The sequence below is a fragment of the Trichoderma aggressivum genome (assembly GCF_033847375.1).
Source record: "Trichoderma aggressivum f. europaeum strain CBS 100526 chromosome Unknown scaffold_028, whole genome shotgun sequence".
Classification (NCBI taxonomy): domain Eukaryota; kingdom Fungi; phylum Ascomycota; class Sordariomycetes; order Hypocreales; family Hypocreaceae; genus Trichoderma; species Trichoderma aggressivum.
Genome location: NW_026946394.1, coordinates 15,193 through 32,839, shown reverse-complemented (window position 1 = coordinate 32,839; position 17,647 = coordinate 15,193). Strand labels below are relative to the sequence as shown.

At 51.2% G+C, this 17,647-nt stretch overlaps 6 protein-coding genes across 6 annotated transcripts; 2 read left to right on the top strand and 4 right to left on the bottom strand.

The window, feature by feature from the left end:
* Positions 1 to 2,691: 2,691 nt before the first annotated feature.
* Positions 2,692 to 6,471, bottom strand: Triagg1_6800 (uncharacterized protein; the record flags this gene model as incomplete). Its single annotated transcript, XM_062901465.1, has 1 exon — positions 2,692 to 6,471. One exon carries the CDS (start codon positions 6,469 to 6,471, stop codon positions 2,692 to 2,694), a length of 3,780 nt encoding a protein of 1,259 aa, XP_062754128.1.
* A 1,328-nt stretch (positions 6,472 to 7,799) lies between these two features.
* Triagg1_6799 (uncharacterized protein) lies at positions 7,800 to 9,276 on the bottom strand (the record flags this gene model as incomplete). Its single annotated transcript, XM_062901464.1, has 2 exons — positions 7,800 to 9,076; positions 9,135 to 9,276. The coding sequence occupies 2 exons, from the start codon at positions 9,274 to 9,276 to the stop codon at positions 7,800 to 7,802; spliced, it is 1,419 nt and encodes a 472-aa protein (XP_062754127.1).
* A 492-nt stretch (positions 9,277 to 9,768) lies between these two features.
* On the top strand, positions 9,769 to 10,854 carry Triagg1_6798 (uncharacterized protein; the record flags this gene model as incomplete). Its single annotated transcript, XM_062901463.1, has 1 exon — positions 9,769 to 10,854. The coding sequence occupies one exon, from the start codon at positions 9,769 to 9,771 to the stop codon at positions 10,852 to 10,854; it is 1,086 nt and encodes a 361-aa protein (XP_062754126.1).
* A 535-nt stretch (positions 10,855 to 11,389) lies between these two features.
* On the top strand, positions 11,390 to 12,073 carry Triagg1_6797 (uncharacterized protein; the record flags this gene model as incomplete). Its single annotated transcript, XM_062901460.1, has 1 exon — positions 11,390 to 12,073. The coding sequence occupies one exon, from the start codon at positions 11,390 to 11,392 to the stop codon at positions 12,071 to 12,073; it is 684 nt and encodes a 227-aa protein (XP_062754125.1).
* Positions 12,074 to 12,217: 144 nt separating this feature from the next.
* On the bottom strand, positions 12,218 to 13,045 carry Triagg1_6796 (uncharacterized protein; the record flags this gene model as incomplete). The annotated part of the gene is made up of 2 exons (XM_062901459.1): positions 12,218 to 12,914; positions 12,975 to 13,045. The coding sequence occupies 2 exons, from the start codon at positions 13,043 to 13,045 to the stop codon at positions 12,218 to 12,220; spliced, it is 768 nt and encodes a 255-aa protein (XP_062754124.1).
* An 893-nt stretch (positions 13,046 to 13,938) lies between these two features.
* On the bottom strand, positions 13,939 to 15,036 carry Triagg1_6795 (uncharacterized protein; the record flags this gene model as incomplete). The annotated part of the gene is made up of 1 exon (XM_062901458.1): positions 13,939 to 15,036. The coding sequence occupies one exon, from the start codon at positions 15,034 to 15,036 to the stop codon at positions 13,939 to 13,941; it is 1,098 nt and encodes a 365-aa protein (XP_062754123.1).
* Between the last annotated feature and the right edge of the window lie 2,611 nt (positions 15,037 to 17,647).

Here is a 17,647-nt window from a genome sequence, read left to right as displayed (position 1 = left end):
AGGTTGCCCTGCGATTCTGTAGTTTCCGCTCCCTGTCGGTACTTTCGGAACCTTGGCGACGTCGATTTGCGCGCTCGCTTGCCATCCACGACTCGGGTTCCTGACATGGGGCCCAAGCCGGGGTGGCACGATGAAGCCATCTTCGTTTTCGTCTTACTTTGTACGAGTTTGCTACCTTGCTCTACCAGTGTACAGCCAGATACTCGTATGTAGTACTAACCTAATACCCAGGCTTCCCTTTTGCCCTTTTCGCACCGGCGGATACACAGTAGCCTTGTTCCTTGTCTTTCTTTTCTTGTTTTTCCCACGCCGATGCCGGTCCGTGTCGCCCACGTGGCGGCGGGATTGCAAACCACTTTCGGCCACCGGGTCCTCACGGATCCGGACGCCCACTTCAGCTGTGCTAGGGATTTCCATTTCTATTTTCTAGGTATTATACACGGCTTCACAGTACCTACAAGTATTTCAACGGACACGGTAGCATTTTGCAAATCTCCAAATCTGTATCCCGGGCCCGGAGTACAAAGTTCAAAGTACGTACCGTACCTCACACACACATAAACAAGGTCGTATTGCTCCGGGCACACCATCATGCCCAGAGGATGAGGATGTATTACCACCACATCTTCCTACAGAACAAACCGTTCGTGCGACGCGGCATATAAAGTCGGTCGTGAGGGGTAAAAGGGAAAATCACAGCCTCTTCCAAGCTACTTGTACAGCCCGTGCCGCCCTCGGTGAAACTCGCCCCAAAAAGTTGGCTCAAAGGGACTTTCCGCAATTCGCCGGCGCACAACAGGGGGGGACAAGACGGGATCTCTTCGTTTGCGGCTAAGTGCTAGTTTAGGTAATATCTACGAAAAGACAAATACGGAGTATACAGTAAGAAAAGGATGGAAGAAAGAAGAAGAAGCAGTAAAAAACATGTGAAGCTGTATCGTACTGGCATGTGTCGTGCGGAGCCTTGAATAGGTTTGTCCAGGAACATCACTCGCAACACCGAGGATGGCGCCGATTCGTGCCCAGGACCGCGTCGAATTACCCCATGGAGTTGAGCATTGCTAGTTTTTGCATGCGTGACCACCCCCGTCATTGCGTTTTCCTGCTAGAGGTCGCAGATTGAGCTTCTGAAGCGAACAGGGGCAAGGGACAAGGGGCAATGGGGCAGGGGCAGGGGCAGGGGCAAAGACTCTCAGCTTAGCTTACCCATCAGGTCGGAGCAACGCAACGCACATGCATGCCGACATGCGTGTTGCAAATCACCATGTGTGTGCATGGCGAGGGTTTAGTGCCCCCAAGTCAGTCAGTCAGTCAGCGCCGTCCGTAGCTTTTGCTCCTGCATACTCGCAGGTTGTTGCTTCGCCGTCTTCCTGCTTTCTCGTCCTTTTTGCTTCTTCATCCTCCTCCGCCCTTGGTCATAGGTATTCGGCTGACTGCCAAGACATGTAACGCGTCAGGCGTATATACTTACTTGTACTTGTATAGTACTATAGCAAGTCCAATATGGAGACACGGCTTCGGTAATATCGCCAACCCGCCGCCATGTTTGATGACCGGGTGTCCTGTCGATACGTCAGAGCTAGCACCAGATCCCAGCCCAAAGGCATTCCCCAATGGGGAAATTGACAAGGCAGCGCCGAGGGTAGCTCAACATTCAACATGCAGTGCACTGGCAGATGAGACCAAAGCCAGCCCGTCGTGGGACATGCATGGCCAATCGCCCGAAACAAGTCGTTCGTCGATCGTCCCCCCGAAGAGCTTGCTTCAAGTTTCGGTCCTTTTTTTCCCCCTTCTCTTTCAACCCGTCTGAGAGCCGAGAGCCGGATTCTCGGGTTCGATGCTTCGGCGTCTGTGGCTGGCTGTGTGCTTAAAATAAAACAGCCCATGGCTTGCTTGCTTGCTTGCTTGCTTGCTTACCGTGCATGCAGCTGTCGGTAATGATCAGGATCCCCTTGGCGGGCAATGTTGACAATGTTTGGAGTCTGTCAGTCTTACTCTTACATGACTGGCCAACCACGCATACATTACTCACTTTTGTACACGTACGAGTAAGAACATGACATGACGGTGAAGTGTCCGCATCCTTCGTGTACCACTCATACACGAACAAGTCTCGTGCTGTAATATGTACGTACAAGTAAGCTTGTCTCTGATGAAATACGGCAAGGCTACCCACGCGGTACTTTAATTACAGACACCCTTGTTTGATGCTTGCTCCCTCTCCAAGCGCTTAGTAACCTTGGCAAGGCTAAATGACAACCTCGTAAATGAGCATTTCCCGATGCACATCGCGTTGAGTGTATTCCCGTAGATCTCTTGCAGTTTGTCAAGTTGACAGGTCGTATTTTGGCGAGACAAGGATTCTATTTAGGCAATACTCTCGAGGCTAAAGGACGCGGAGAGGTTCATACTGTACAGCACAGCACAATCAATGTCTTGGTGTTTTGGATCGGCGTATACACACATACCCTGCAATAGCATACATCCTTGTGATGGCTACAGGAAATGTGGTTGAGAATATGCCGTCATTCTTAATTCGAGAGATGCGAGTCTCTGCTTAATTATTCATATTGCACGATATAGACTTGTACATGTTATACTCTACAGTGTATACCTAGATTAATTCATCAACTCTCAACCGCAAAACTGTCCAACGCCGAGCTCCATCCAACAACAACCAATACATGATATTCAGTTCATATTCAACCTTCTTCTCTTCGAAAACTGGGGTATTTCCACCACCACACTAGTCGAACGTAACCCTTTATTCCTCACAGGCGTCTCTTGGATCTGTGTAGAGGCCCTTCTGCCGCTTCCTCGCGCCTCATCCACACTTGTCGATGTTGTCAAATCCCTAGTGCTTCGTGCTCTAATCCTCAAGGCCTTGAGCTGCCTTGCCGATGTGCCCTTTCCATCATTCATCGCAATAGTCTCCAAAGTGACTCGATCCTCTGCAAAGTCTTCAACTCTTCCAGCTCCTCGGCTGCTTGCACGCTCGAGTTCCCTGTTCCTCTTCAAACTCGTCACCCACGCTTCGCGAAACTTTACTCCAAGCGCAACGGCAACTTGTCTCGCGACGCTGTTGCCCACGATTCTATACTGATTCGTTGGATCGCCGAGTAGAACTTCTTCATCGCGAAACCCTTGCGCTCTGCGTGCCTCCATGACGCTTATCAGTCTGTTTTCTCGCCAATGCAATAGTCGCCCGTTCTTTGCATCGTTTGTCGTCGGTCTGGTCGTGACTGTATTAAACAGCTTATTTGGAAACATTCTCCCGTACGCATTCGACTGGGGCTGCACCGACAATGGCTGCTTTGACACGTCCATCTCTTGATTCGTCCCAGGGAACAGCCCACGCTCAGCTGTAGTCATCGTGCCCGAGCCGCCTTTTGCCTTGTCCTCTCCGTACCAAGCTTGCGCAAAACTCATACCCCACGGCCGAACTGGGATGACTGAGATTCGAGCTCGCTCCGTCTTCGTACTGGAATGCGAGCGGTGGTCGGGATAGGCCACGCATATATCAGGCTTGGCATCGTGAATGGGTGGCAAGTCGGCCGTCGCTTCTTCTGCTGATATGTACTTGAACGGAGTGGCTGCAGGCATCTCCCGAGTTGCCATGTGCTGGCCATTGGGCAACCATCCAACTCCAACCCCTCGGATCTTGGGGGGATGAGAGTGTGTTTGCACCGGCTTTGTTGGCAGTTCAAGCCCCGGAGCGGCGAAGACAACGAATATGCGCGGTCTGGGCTGCGGCGAACCGCAAGACGATGCGTCCAAGAAGAAAAACTGTGTCTGGTAGCCCAGGCCAACTAGAGAGCAAATGAGCTGGCTGAAAACATCTTGATTCCGGCTCTCCTTCTTGTGTATCATTCCAAGTACATTCTCCAGGACGCCGTATTTTGGTCGATAGAGATCCGCAAAGGACGCAAAAGCCGCAACAAGAGACTGATTCTTTCTCTGTGCTGCTGTCGTCTTATCGTTGGTGAGGCGGGAGAAGCCAGGACAGGGGCTGCCGCCCGACACAAAGTCCACGTCTCCAATGTGAGGCACATTGTTTGCAAACTGGCCTTGGATGGCAGCGAGCTGCAGATCGTCGATTGAGCCGAGGAAAGGGTGAACGTCCCCAGGCTTCTTGACATTGGCCATGTACGTGTGTATGGCCTTGGCGTCGTAATCGTTTGCCCATTTCATCTCGATACCTCCGCCGTCTTCAAGGCCTCTGCCAAAATTGCCTCCTCCGCAGAACAAATCGATTCCACGAAGCTTTTGCAACTCTTGGAGTGGATCAAAGCCTTGATGCAAAGATTTCGGTGCTTCCTCTAATGGCACGCAGATTGAGACTCCTTCAGCGACTATCTGACGGTGCGTAATGTAGAAGAGATTCCCTGTGCCATCGTGATCATACGGTGTAGGAATCCCATCACCGTCTCGAAAGAATCTTACAGAACACGGGCCCGTGATTCGGTCTCTGTTGACCTTGCAAGTCTGCTCGCTGTATATAAGCTCGTTTGGCCGAGCATCCCGAGCATTTGGGTCAACTTGGTGACGGCGCAACAGTCTCCTGAATTGATAAACTCTCCGTTTGTCTTCTCTCACGAAGCTCATGAATTCGCATGGCTCCGAACGGGAACTCTTCAAGTCTAAATGAAGCAGATATGTATTTCCCGATCTAACCTTTAACGAGTGGCTTTCCAACGGGAGCGATGAGGTATGACAACATCCAAGATGGCTTTGGTCCAGAGTCACCCACCTTCTGCTCTCTTGGAGATAGGTTTGTCGACAGAAGAATTCCGCAGCAGTGGTAGACGTACCCCAAAGATCAACATCGTGGACGCCAAGGACTTCATTTTCTTCAATCTTTGACGTCTCAGAGCAAGAGCAATGATCTGAGAGGAAAAGCTCATTGTTCCAGGGATATTTCATTAGGCCACAGAGAGTGTCCACGGGCTGGTAATACCAAATCACATCAAACGTTCGCACCCCCTTTTCGTTCACATGAACAGACTGTACCAGTGCAAACCATCGGTCCACATCGGCGGAACCCTCGGATAGCTCTCGTTTCCACAGTGTGCCGGATGCTGCGTCATCTCGACGGGTTGAAATTGTATCGCCTGGCCGGATATTCGCGATTCGCGCCTCCGCAGCCTTGGAGAGTGTTTTTGTTGACTGGTGTAACCTTGACGGATACTCCAAATGCCTTTGTCGGATTAAATCGTTTCGGAGAGTCTTGGTCTTTAGACTTAAAGGGACAACCTTGAGGCGATCTCCAAATGGAAGATGCTTGAAACAGTCGTATATATACTGGGTGACAATGGTTGGGGGTTCCTCCTGAATATTCGGAACCCTCTTGAATGCCTGAAATTCCCAAATCTCGGCCCAGATGGCATGAGAATACGCCTTCTGATGGTCCAACACGCCCAAAGCCTCCTTGTGCAGGAATCCTATATTGGCGGCTATTGAAGTTCGGTAGTCATCGCTCGGATGCTGGTTTAGCCACTCAATGAATTCTGGCCATCTTCCGTGGCTCTCCTTCAACCATGCAGCAAAGGTTGATCGAAAATGATGAATGGAAACACTGCGTTTGCTCTCCGCCATTACGTAGAGAAAATCGACAAAATGTTTGGCTAAATCGGCCACCCATAGAAAGGGGTAGAAGAATCTTGCATACTCCTTGGCTGGCTTCCCCAACTTGTAGAACAACGAACTATTATAGCTCAAAGAGGATTGCAACCAAATATTGTCTCGGACAGTGTGTTTTGAGATTGAACCGTAGTTGCCAATGGGAACAGCAACGACAGGAACACGCCGCACAAAGAATTTGGTACTGCCAATGCTGATAATGCCGTCAAAATAGAAACTGCTGTGTCCGATTTTTGTGTGTAGATGATGCAAAGATCGCATCTCTTCTGGAAATTTGTCGTTGTCGATATATACTGCAAATTCGTCCAACTGCATCTCCGAGAAAGTCTGAGCGCGTTCCGCCGTGATCAGAGACAGAGCTTGAATAGCCTTCCTCTCTGACAGAATGGGCACGTCTTCAGGAGGTTGGAAGTCTTCATAGCAAGATTTCGGTGCAAGTAAGACGCACTCTGGCACGTCAACACTCAAGGGAGTGGCTGGATAGAAACGCTTGATTGAGGTTGAGCGAATAATACTTCGGCTGGGGCTGTTTGACAATGAATTGGTCGTCTGAGAATCCTTGATGGTAGAACATGATGACGCTGGTGATGCGAATTCCGACGTGGATTGATCTAGAGATCCTTCAGTTGATTCTGTATGTTGTACTGGCTTGGAGCCAGGAGATGGTGTTGATGGACGGCCAGTCCCGTTGAGATTCACAACGCTGGTACGCCATGAACGAATCGTCGTTGTGCTGGTGCTCGTGTAAACTGTAGTTTCTCTTTCAATGTTGTTATGGTTGAGAAAAGCAAAGATTTCCTGAGTATCTTGAGAGGATACCCTGTCCTCCATTCTGTTCCGCAGCAAAAGCAACTCAAAACAGCAAAATTTGTCGACAATGAGCAAATAGGCAAGCTGATCAAGGTCTAGACAAGATGATACAATGAAATCAAACAAAAACTCCAAATATCGTCAAGTAAACTCCAATGAAAAACCCAGAAAGCAAAAGAAGAGAAGGTGAACCGCACTCCCGAAGTTGTATCAAAATCCCACCAACAATGAACGCGGGCAAAAATGTAAACAAACAAAGGATGACTGGGTGACTTTTTTTCCAGGAGAGAGAGAGAGAGAGAAAAGAAAAGATTTTATATTGTGCTTGGAGCACAGCAGAATGTTGCCAGCTGTTGCCAGCAGTGCCAGCTGGCTGAATTGAGTGATAGGCGACAAGAGGCGAGTCGAATATTAGGTCGGCCTGGCTACCAGCTGTTCTAGTGATATGACAGATCAAAGAGAACCATGTTCACAAAAAGTAGAGAGAGGAAATGGTAGAAGCGGAGAGATCTCTGGCAAAGAGTGAGCACTCGTACAAAATTGAGAAGAGAGAAAAAGATGCCATCCCGGCTTAAAATGCAACATGAGTTAGCCAAGTAGGAGAAAAAAGCGGCATTGAAGAAAGTTGTGAGTTAAAAGAAGAAGATAAACACTGCAAAAGAAGCTGCTCACAAAGAAAACACAAAGCAAAACGGAGGAGCGCTTAAGAAGAAAGGGGTGCAGCATTGTGTTTGTGTAAAAAAGGAAGAGAGATTCTTTGTTGTATAGCCTGGTCTGGGAGTTTGGCGCTTTGGCTGTTGGGCTTTGTTCGGAAGAAAAGGATGAAAGAGGTCGAGGGGGAAAAAGAGACTCAAGAAGAACAAAAGAGCTTGATATAGAATAAAAGAGAAAATTAGATGAAAAGAACCCCGTCTCTGAGCATATTCATTCTAAATGCCCACACTGGAAAAACATTGATATCAGGGCTATTATTCACAGCATCGCAATAAGCAGAACGGTGGATAGATAGATTACAGATGTTATCAAAAGGAGAGGGGCCATCCAGCCCTTCAGTGACTCAGAGTTCGATTGTTATAATAAGAAGCAAAGTACGACAACTTCACACTCGATTATCCAAGGTTAGCCTTGATTTTCACCTTCTGATTTCACCCGTTTTTATAATTGGATCACTACAGGCCAAGATAGGTCGTTTAAACGCAAACATATCGCTCTTGATTCCAACATCTTCCAAGTGTGTCTACGGTTTCCATGAAGAACGCCCGGTATGCATTTCCCGTCACAGCCCACGTCATAATATATCTTACTCTTCCCATTGATCCCAAATATTGCTCACCCATTTCCCTCCAGCTTCATCTCCTCCTTCTGAATCGGCTGTTATAGCCTGGACCGCCCTTGGCACCATGGTTACGCAGCTTCAGCCTGTGAAAGTTTGCATGTGCCAGTTGGTTCACCTTGCGGCCCGTCTTCTTTACAGCTCCCTCCTCCTTGGCGGGCTTTTTAGCCTTTGTGCCTGGGGTATCGTCTTCATCTCCGTCTATGAAATCGCCGTCAGATTCGCCTGCGACATCTGATCTGCTCGTCTGAGCTTGTGTTTCTGCAACGGTATCGTCTTCGTCCTCATCCGCACCGTTTTCGTTGCCCTCTGCCACGTTCGTCGGCCGTTTGGTCCGAACTGGCCGCATGTTGGCACGTCGTGTTGTTCGCTTCTGGCCCTTCTTCTTGAATGTCTTCATAGGTCGTCCGTCCCGGTCTACAGCGTCTTCTGTAGGGCTGTCGTACATTCCTTCATCATCAAATCCACCCAACGGCAGCTGTTTAGCTTGGCTATCTGGCTCTAGTATGTCCTGCTTTGGTTCTTGTTTTTGCGGCTTAACAGGAGGCTGAATTGGACCTCCGAATTCAGCTTCAGCTTCGGCCTCGGCCTCACGAAGCGCCTCGAGATCATCATCCAACTGCTCCTCTTCGACTTTCCGAAGGCTGGCTACGATTTCGCTCAAGCCACGAACCAAAGGCTTCCGCGGTAGCCTTAGCGGTGGGGCGTCAAACGTTGTGTTTTCGTCGAGGGTCGGGAGTGAATGTCTCTTTAGAAACGCGGGAGTGTCGAATTGTAGTTTCGATACGGACGAAGGCGTTCCGACCGTATTCTGCCCTTCTCTCTTCTTCATTGGTGTTGAAAACAGTTTTCGTTTGCTGGTCGAGGTTGGAGTACGACCAAGGTTGGCTGCAGCATCCGCAAATAAGTTGCTTTTGCGCTTACTGGGGGTTGCGAAGGAACTGGCTGGGTTACTCGCCCCCTTTATTGGGCTTTTCATCTCCCTTTCCACTAGTAAATCGAATAAACCAAGGACCTTGCCATCTCGTTGAGGTGTCGGTCCAATGGACGTTACTGGCGCCGGACTAAAGAGCTTTCTGGAGATTGCCGGACTATTCATATATTCCTCGCCGTTTGGAGCCAATCGCTTCGAAGGGGTCTCGGCATGCTTTGCTCGCTTCATAGGAGTTCCAACTGGTGCACCGTTCGATTTACGCTTCTCGTGTTTCTGTTTGGACGTAGAGGTGTCTGGAGGAGGGACTAGTTTCCCAGCTATTATATCGCGGAGCTTATTATAGTCTTTATATTTCTGGGCTTTTGCAGTTTTAGCAAGGACACTTGATACCGAGGGATTGTAGAGCTGTAAACACACCTATAATGGGAGAATTCTTGATGTCCTCTCTCCCCGGCTTCTTCCCGTCGTGTGTCTTTGCCCAGTCTGCCTCCCATTGCTTCAGGTCTGCTCGCACTTTCTGAGCTCTAGCTTCGTACTCTTTCTTTCGGTTCTCGTCCATGGTAGCCTCGGCAGTGGGAATTCTAGCGAACGTATGAACCACCTAGGGCGGGAGGTGATGGATTATAATTATAGGATCAAAAACGGCATCTCTTTTGCCCCAAAAGAAAAAGAAACAGTCAATGACCCAACGGGAAAGGGAGGCAGACAGGACGGCAGTTGAGGCTGGAAAGCTCCTTTGTTGAAAAGCGTCAATGTGGGGAACTGCAAGTCGCGAATGGCGCGCTGCTTGTCATCAATTTAGCACAAAAGCGCGTCTTGCAGAAGCACTTAAACACTACAGGCCGACTCCACTGAAAGCCCCCTGTAGAGGCGCCAACCAGCGCACTTGGGGCGCCTAAACGCCCTGTGCCCGCTGGGCTACCGCGCCCCGCCAATCGAAGTCCAGCGATTCCGCAACATCATCGATGCCTCGCATCTTGTCTTTTCTGCATCCTCGCCACGCTCTTTGGCAGCACTTTGCAGACAGCCTCAGTATCGTCGCGCTGCCTCCATGGAAAGCGGACTGGCTGATGAGAATGACGAACTACAGCGCAAAGTCCTCCAGAACACCTTGCAGGAGGTGGCCGCAAGAGAGCAGCTGGGCGACGGCAACTGCTGCGTCATCTGCTTAGACGCTGTTAGCGATGCTTGCGAACTGGTCCCCTGTGGACACGACAGCTTTGACTATGTTTGCATATTGAACTGGCTCTATGATAAACCTCTGTGCCCTTTGTGTAAGAGAGGCGTTACCAAGGTGCACCGAGGACCCCCTGAACGCCGCGAAACGACTGTCATTGAGCCCAAACCACAACGACCTGAACAGCCATCTTCAACAAGGACATATTCTCATCAATCATCGTTTCTTCGTCCTCGAAGGAGGACAGCGAGGATCCCCAGGATTACGGCCGATGATCTCGATGCTGAAAGAATCCAAGCACACCGGCGCGATGTTTACTTACACAAGAGATACTCCAAGCATGTCGGCTCAAACAGGCTTTCTCTTTATCGAGAACTGACACCAAGGCTGTTCTGCAACGACGAAGCTCTTGTTTCCCGTGCACGAATGTGGATTCGCCGCGAACTGCGAGTATTTTCGTTTCTCAATGCTGACGAATCTGGCTCTTCTTCGTCTACGGGTCAACCAGGAGATGCAAACCAAGCGCAGGCGCGGCGAAGAGCAAACAACGCTGAGTTCTTGTTGGAGTACTTGATTGCAATCTTGAAGACTGTGGATATCATGGGCAGCGCCGGCCAGGCAGAGGACATGCTGTCGGAATTTCTTGGCCGAGACAACGCACGGCTGTTTTTGCATGAGCTTCGGTCATGGCTTAGGAGCCCATTCACAAGACTAGAAGACTGGGATCGAGCAGTACAGTACGATCCAGTTGTGCCCAGAGATCCGTCACCTGCTTCTTCTTCAGCCCCGGAGCCGGGACACAGGCAGCGTGGGCGTTCATCCTTGACGCAACGCGGCCTGGACCGGCCTAGAGGAGATTACTACAGGCCCGGGCCGGCTCAGCCTTACCGAGAAGATGGGCGAAAACGGCGGCATGAGCCTTATAGGGCGGAGAGGCAAAGAAGGGAGAGGAGCGCTTGATGCTGACAGTATATGCAAAAGGCCAAGTGCTGATAGCAAAGGCCCGTATGACATGTCTGAAGACGATATTTCGGACACAACGGATAGAAGGAAATGATACCCCAGAACCAGTAGACGGCGACGATTCTACACGGAGCTATTTAGGCAGCCTCATTTTGAAACCATCTTATTTTTCATATTGTACCTATACATATGGTCTATTTATAATGCCAACATTGGCACTCCGCAACCCAATTTCTCGGTCAAGATTCTGGCTGCTGCCTATGGCGGACTTCCGCCGACATGAAGGGACTTCCGCCGCCACGAAGGAGTTGAACGCGCAATCGAGATTAAAAACAAGGCTTGGCCTCGTTTAGGCTGACTTTTGATCCTTTGTCGAAGAGGATGCATAAAAATATTATATAAGAGTGAAGATTTGCATCGACGAGTTCAGTCTTGGAGCAGCAAACACCTCCCTATATACCAAGACAGGAGTCAGCTCTCAACGCCCGCCTCTTCAAATCTTATCACAAGTAGAGCCAAAACGAAAGACACAATGGCAAACTACGACATCAAAATCATTTCCGACACCGTCTGCCCCTTCTGCTACCTCGCCCGCGCCCGCATCGACCGCGCCATCGCCCTCTTCAAGAAAACCGTCCCCAACGCCTCATCCTCCACCTTCGCCATCCGCTGGCACGCCTTCCAGCTCGACAGGTCCATCCCACACGGCCAATCAACCTCGGTGCGGGACATGGCCGTGCAGCGCTTCGGCGCCGACCGGCTGGCCGCAAAACGGGCGCGGATGGCGCAGCTCGGCGACCAGGAGGGCTTCGGCTTCACGTTTGCGGGCCGCATCGGCAACACGCGCGACTCGCACCGGCTAGCGCACCTGGGCCGGGCGCTGGGCGGGTGGGAGCTGGAGGATAAAGTGCAGACGGAGATGATGAAGATGTTTTTCGAGCTGGGAGGGGATATCACGAGCTTTGATGATTTGAGTGATGCGGCGGAGAGGGCGGGGATTGAGAGGGATGTGGCGAGGAGGTGGCTTGAGGATGGGAGCGGCGGGGAGGATGTTGATTTGGAGGTGGAGGAGATGGAGAGGTTGGGGATGAAGGGCGTGCCCAAGATCTTTATTGATGATGAGTTTGTGGTGGAGGGGGCTGATGATGTGACGGCCATTTTTGAGCAGCTGTACAAGGCGAAGGAGGCCAAGGAGAAGACGGAGATTCAGGGGTAATTGATTTGCGTCTTTCTTTTCTGCTGGTGAACGCATATGTAGATGGGGATCTATAGCTTTCTGGAGAAGATTTCAACATCATGCTCAAACAAAGGGGGTATCGTTATTCTCACTGCCTGCTAATGCGACTCCTCGTCTTGCCTCCTACGAGTACATGTTTCTCAGCCCTCCGAGGTCCTTCTCCATAGACTTCAGTCTGGCCTGCAGCTCCCTCTTCTTCGCCTCCATCTGCCTCGCCTCCTCCTCTTCCCTCCTCAAATCATCCTCCGTCCACTCATCCCCACCTCCATCCCGAGGCTCCTCCCGGTCCTTCTCACTCTGATCCATCCAGTCCTTATTCATGCTCGCCAGCTGCTCCGCCTGCTCCGCCACCTTGGCCTCGTAATAAGCCGTCGTGTTCTTCCCATTCCGATGCCTCGACCTCAACGCCGTGATCCGCTCCCGCGCCCCCGGCAGCTCGTACACGCCGCACAGCTTCTCGGCGCCGCGGAGCAACACCTCGACATCCAGGTCGCCTTTCCGATCTGCTTCCCCGCGCCGCAGCTCATCATGCATCTCGCCGCCCAGCACGGCAGCCACCGCGGTGCGTCGATGCGGCGCACCGCGAGTCGTAGGGCCCGTCGTTACTTCTCCCGAAGCAACGTTGAAGACTGTTTGCCGACGGTTCTTGGGCTTGATTTCGGTCTCGACCGATTTCAAGGGTTTGCTCGCGGCGGCAGTGGCGGGAGGTGGCGGGGGCACGGAAAACAGAGCGCGTTCGTGGGCCTCTGTATCTCGAATCAAGCATGTGATGTCGTGATTTGACAGCAATGCGTTGGTGAAGATCTTTGGAGGTGGGAAACTGCCGGGTTGTCAGCTTTGGAGCTCTTTTCTCTTCTTTGGGCGAGGCGCTGTGTCTTACGGAAGAGAGTCAATTCCCTGACAGGAGCTTTGTATTTGCTCGAGATGAGCTGCTAATAATGACGAGTCCATGGCTTGATGTGTGATTTCGGCACGCGTCTAGAGAGAATTGGAGCAGTCAAATGGCGTATTCGTCTTTGTTCCAGAGTTGTGAAAAAGCCGAGTGATGTAGAAGATTGAGGTCCGTAGAGCGCAGGATGTAGCAATGGAGATTGGCGAGTCGGATGATGTTTTGATGGCGAGAGGTTGATGTTGGTACTTTGATTTGATGATTAACACAGCGGCGCCACCCCACCAAGATCCGAGGTGGCTTTTGAGCTTCAACGGTCCACAGCGGGGCTCATCTGCTGTGTTCCGCTCAAGCTAGACATTTCATGATGGTTGACCAAGTGATGTAAAGCAAACAGCAGCTTACAGTACGGCAGGAATGTCCTTCTATTGTCTATCAACTCTGTCATTTCTTCTACACATGTCTTCAAGTATCAACTGCAAAATGTCAAAACACATCTACCTCCACATATTCGCTCGTCTAAGAAAATACAAATAAAACAACTGACGCAGGCTCAATGATCTAAAAGGTATCGAAGGAAGAAACTCCGGTCCGGTCTTTGCTGAAATGGAACCCAAAGACGGCGCAAAGGGGGTCTTGTTGCAATGGTTTCGCCTCCGCTGGACACATGTTTTCCCATCACATCTCCAACCCAGGTAAATGATATCCAACGGTTCAGGTTGCAAGATAGTTGCGCCGTACAAGTATATATCAATGTTCAGCGTCCGGCAGTAACTTCGCTTTGAGGCTTCGATGCGCCCCTCTAATTTTATCGTAACATCATTCGTCATCGCGTAAACGTCTTAATACATGCCCCCCTTGACAGCCGAAGCTGCGAATGTTTTTGGTGGATAAGATTTTTTTCTTCTTTTCTTCTTTTTTTTGTTTCTTGTTGCTTCTCCTTCTGCCCTTCTCTTTAGCTCGAGTCAGTATCCATTATCTCGGCCGAAGGGTATGGTAGCTCTCGTGCGATACGAATCTCTCTGACGTATTCATCCTCATCCGAGTTGGGTTCTTCCAGCTCGTCAATTCGAGGTGCGGGAGGGTCCTGGAAGAGCAAGCTTCCGCGGTGGACTCTTTTGTGGAAGCGGCGGGCACTGGAACCAGCTTCGTTGACATCGAGAGCACAGTCGTTGTCATCCGAGTCACTTAGCTCGCTGTGAGTCCTCTTGCCGAAGCTGCTCGACATGCTCACTCTTCGAATGCGCTTCAGCTCCTGCTGCCTCCTCATGAACTCCGACTCCGCATCATCCTCTTCTTCGGCCTCCGCCTCATCGTCGGATGCTTCGTTGCTGCAGTTGAGCTTCTCGAGGTCTTGCATCATGTCCTTGTCCAAATCCCTATGTCGAGACGTAGATCTACTTCTGGTAGACTCGATGTCGGACTCGATTTCAATGGGGTAGAGGACATCCAGACCCTCGCAGTCGCTGTCCATGGGATCGATGTCCTCAATTGTAAAGCCACAGCCTTCGAGGGTGCTTGTCGCGGGACCGTGCGCGGATCCTGTTCGCTTAGGCTTGTCTGGCTCCGCCTCAGATTCAGATTCAGATTCAGATTCAGATTCGGAGCTCGCTGAGTCCAGATCCGGCTCTGCGTCCGCATCTGCACATGCGTCTAAATCATCAAAGTCAATTCCCCCCCTCGAGATTCGTCGCGGCCGTCGCGAAGAGTTTGGCAGGCTGACAACGCTAGCGCTTTCGGAGGTTTCATCATCGCTCGCATCCTCCTCATCAGCTTCTGACGACGACGACGATCGGGGACTCAATTGCTCCAGCGGGCGATAGCTGAACTGATGGCCAGTGCCGTAGGGCCTGATGTTCGGGTCTTGGGCCAGGGGATTCGTGAATAGATAAAACGCCGCCTGGGCACTCTTGCGGGGGAAGTGTGGTGAGGTGATGGGAGTGTCGGGCGGTGAAGCTGGGTCGGCGGTCTGCAGCGCTGACACATGAGCTGGCGAGAGCTTTAAATTCGGCGTTGACGCCCGCCTCTGCGAACTTTTGCTGTGTCGGCCCATGGCTGGTTGCGACGATGGCGAGGGAATTAAAGTAACAGAAAGGTTGTATGTTTGTATGTAGGTGAGCAATTTCAATCCGTGTGAAACGTATGACTGGGGTTTGTCTTTCTTTTTATCTGGCCACGGGGTGGTCCGTTGTGTCGGTCGTCGATGACCCTCGTGTCTCGGATCAGAGTCGCGAGAAATTGCTATCAATTGGCCGTGGGTCTTGGAATTGCGTGGGGTGTTTTCGCTTGGAATGAGAAAAAAAAAAGGGAAAAAAACAAGCGGTTGCTGCGCGGGGGTTGCAACCATCAGCATCGAGGCAGGGGAGAGACAGCAAGATTCATGGCACGTACGTTGATTGTCCTTGTAATTGCGCAGTCTGGGGCCCGTGGCGATTTTGTGAGGTGGAGAGAGGCGACAAACAGACACAGGCAAAAAAAAAACGAGATGGAAATGGACACTAGCCAGTAGATGTCGGATGCGAAAGAGGGCGAAATGCGTCAAGGGGTCGGGATCCAGAGCAGGAACCTCCAGCACGGAGAAGCAGTGACTCGGACTGTGTTCGGGAGCATGATAGTGTTTCTGGAGGGCCTGGGGGTGGTCGGCGTGTTGGTAACACCTGATGGCACCCACACGGCTTATACTCGTACAGTAGTGGTAGCTTGTTTGGAGGCTAAAACGAGGGAGAGCAGAGGAGATGGAAAAGGGAGGTGTAGGAGCAATTCAAGGGGGTGAGGGGAGGAGAGAGGGGAGAGGAGAGGAAGCGAGGAGAGAGTGGGAGAGGCAACCTGGCGAAGGGAGAGGAGAGGAGAGGAGAGAAGAGGATATATAACGAGTACAAAGGAACAAGGTTTGAGTGATGCGAAAGAGGCAAAGCAAAGCAGAACAAAGCAACCTAAACAAAAGGGCCCCAATTCAGCCCTGGGCGGATCTGCGATCTGCTGCCTGGATGCTGCAGAACCAAATTTTTTGGCGAGAAGCTGCAGGCGACAGGCGAATGACGGGCCGTGAATGGCTGGCCGAGGCGCTGCGGACGGAACTGGAAATCAATGGACGGGACGGGCGAGGCCCCTTTAAAACGCAGGACATCAAATGGAACTCCATGTGCATCAGCCGAAGCGTCGGGTCAACGGGCTGCTTGAACCTTGTTTCAGCATCTGGAGAGGGAGAGGGAGAGGGAGCGGGATCCTGCAACGGTCCATGCATGGCATCCATACTTTGTAGGTACCTACAGTTACGGAGTGCGTATAGTAAAGCATGACGCCCGATTTCTCATCTCATCTCATCGATTGTCTCGTACATGAGGTACTCTATCTATCTACTAATTTAGAGTCTTTCAATGTATCTGGCATTAATCTGGTGCATGTCCTGTACAACACGCCTCGCTCGCACGTGCCCCCCTCCCTCCCTCCTCTCCCCAGCTTATCGCAGACAACTCGTTCTTCTCTGGCAATTCCAGAATGCTCATGTAGATTAATTTGCATTATGCATAACGCACTGCGAAACGAAACCCGTGTGGGATTTGGGTCAGATTGGTGCCGTCTGGTGGCTGCTCTAGCTTCCGAGGGCGGATGGTGTGGCACGACGCCAGCGCTGAGAACTGCGGCCGCCAGCGAATCTTGTGGTTGATTGGCTTCCACTGATTTGGCCGTGTCCCTTTGTTTACTGCCCGGCGCATCGACAAAATGCCATCCAGTCGCTCCCTCTTCCTTCCTCTCGGATGCAAGGGCGCGGCATCCTGGCGGTTCTGACAACTCCGTCTAGATGATGCTTCGTACCTTGACCTCGATCCACCGCGACAGGGGATCGTCGCTCGCATTGGGCAGCAATGCTTGGACGAATTGCCCGTGGTGGCCTTATTGCCCACTTGGACTGCTCCCCAAACCTGCTTCCATCGGAAAAGAACATTCCATCTTTCGGTGGAATCCGCCAGGAAACGATGCGGGGTTTTTTTTCTCCCATGTCTGTCTCGTTCTCTCCAGCTCTCTTTTGGGTCAACACGAGATTACGTCTGGATACCAGGTGTTGAGGCTGGTGCCCCTTGATTTGTCCCTCGCTGCAACAATGCAGCCACCTCATCATGCTTCTGACATATAAACGGGGCATCGTATGTATGTGCCTGGACAGGTACAGGAGTAGGTTGGTCTCCAAAGCGAGGACTGCTTGATTGGATGGCCATGGTGAGTACCCAGTAGTTGCAAACATCATCAATTCGTTGTTCGGGGCATTGGCCTGTGTTAGTGACAGTGCATGTACATACCTCTACAATGGGCAAGATGTGCTCTAACTCGACAACACAGCTCAGGCTCACTCAGGAGGGTTTGTCTGCATGAGAAGAGGCTTGAATGTAGACATAGACGCACTGGTCTCGACAAGCCTCCTAATATGAGGCATACCGCGTAATATATCTAGATACCCAATCGGTGCTAATCTCTGCTTTGTTTTCCATGCGAACAAGTGCCCCTCGTAAGCTGCTACCACGACTACTAGCATGAGTATGTACCTACCTTAGTCGGCATCCAATGCTACACAGTATGCCTGTAGAGTTGATATGGGGATTCGCCCACTCTTACTTGAATCAGGCACAGCAGACAAGTCAGCAAGCTGAAGAAGGCCCACGGGAGCA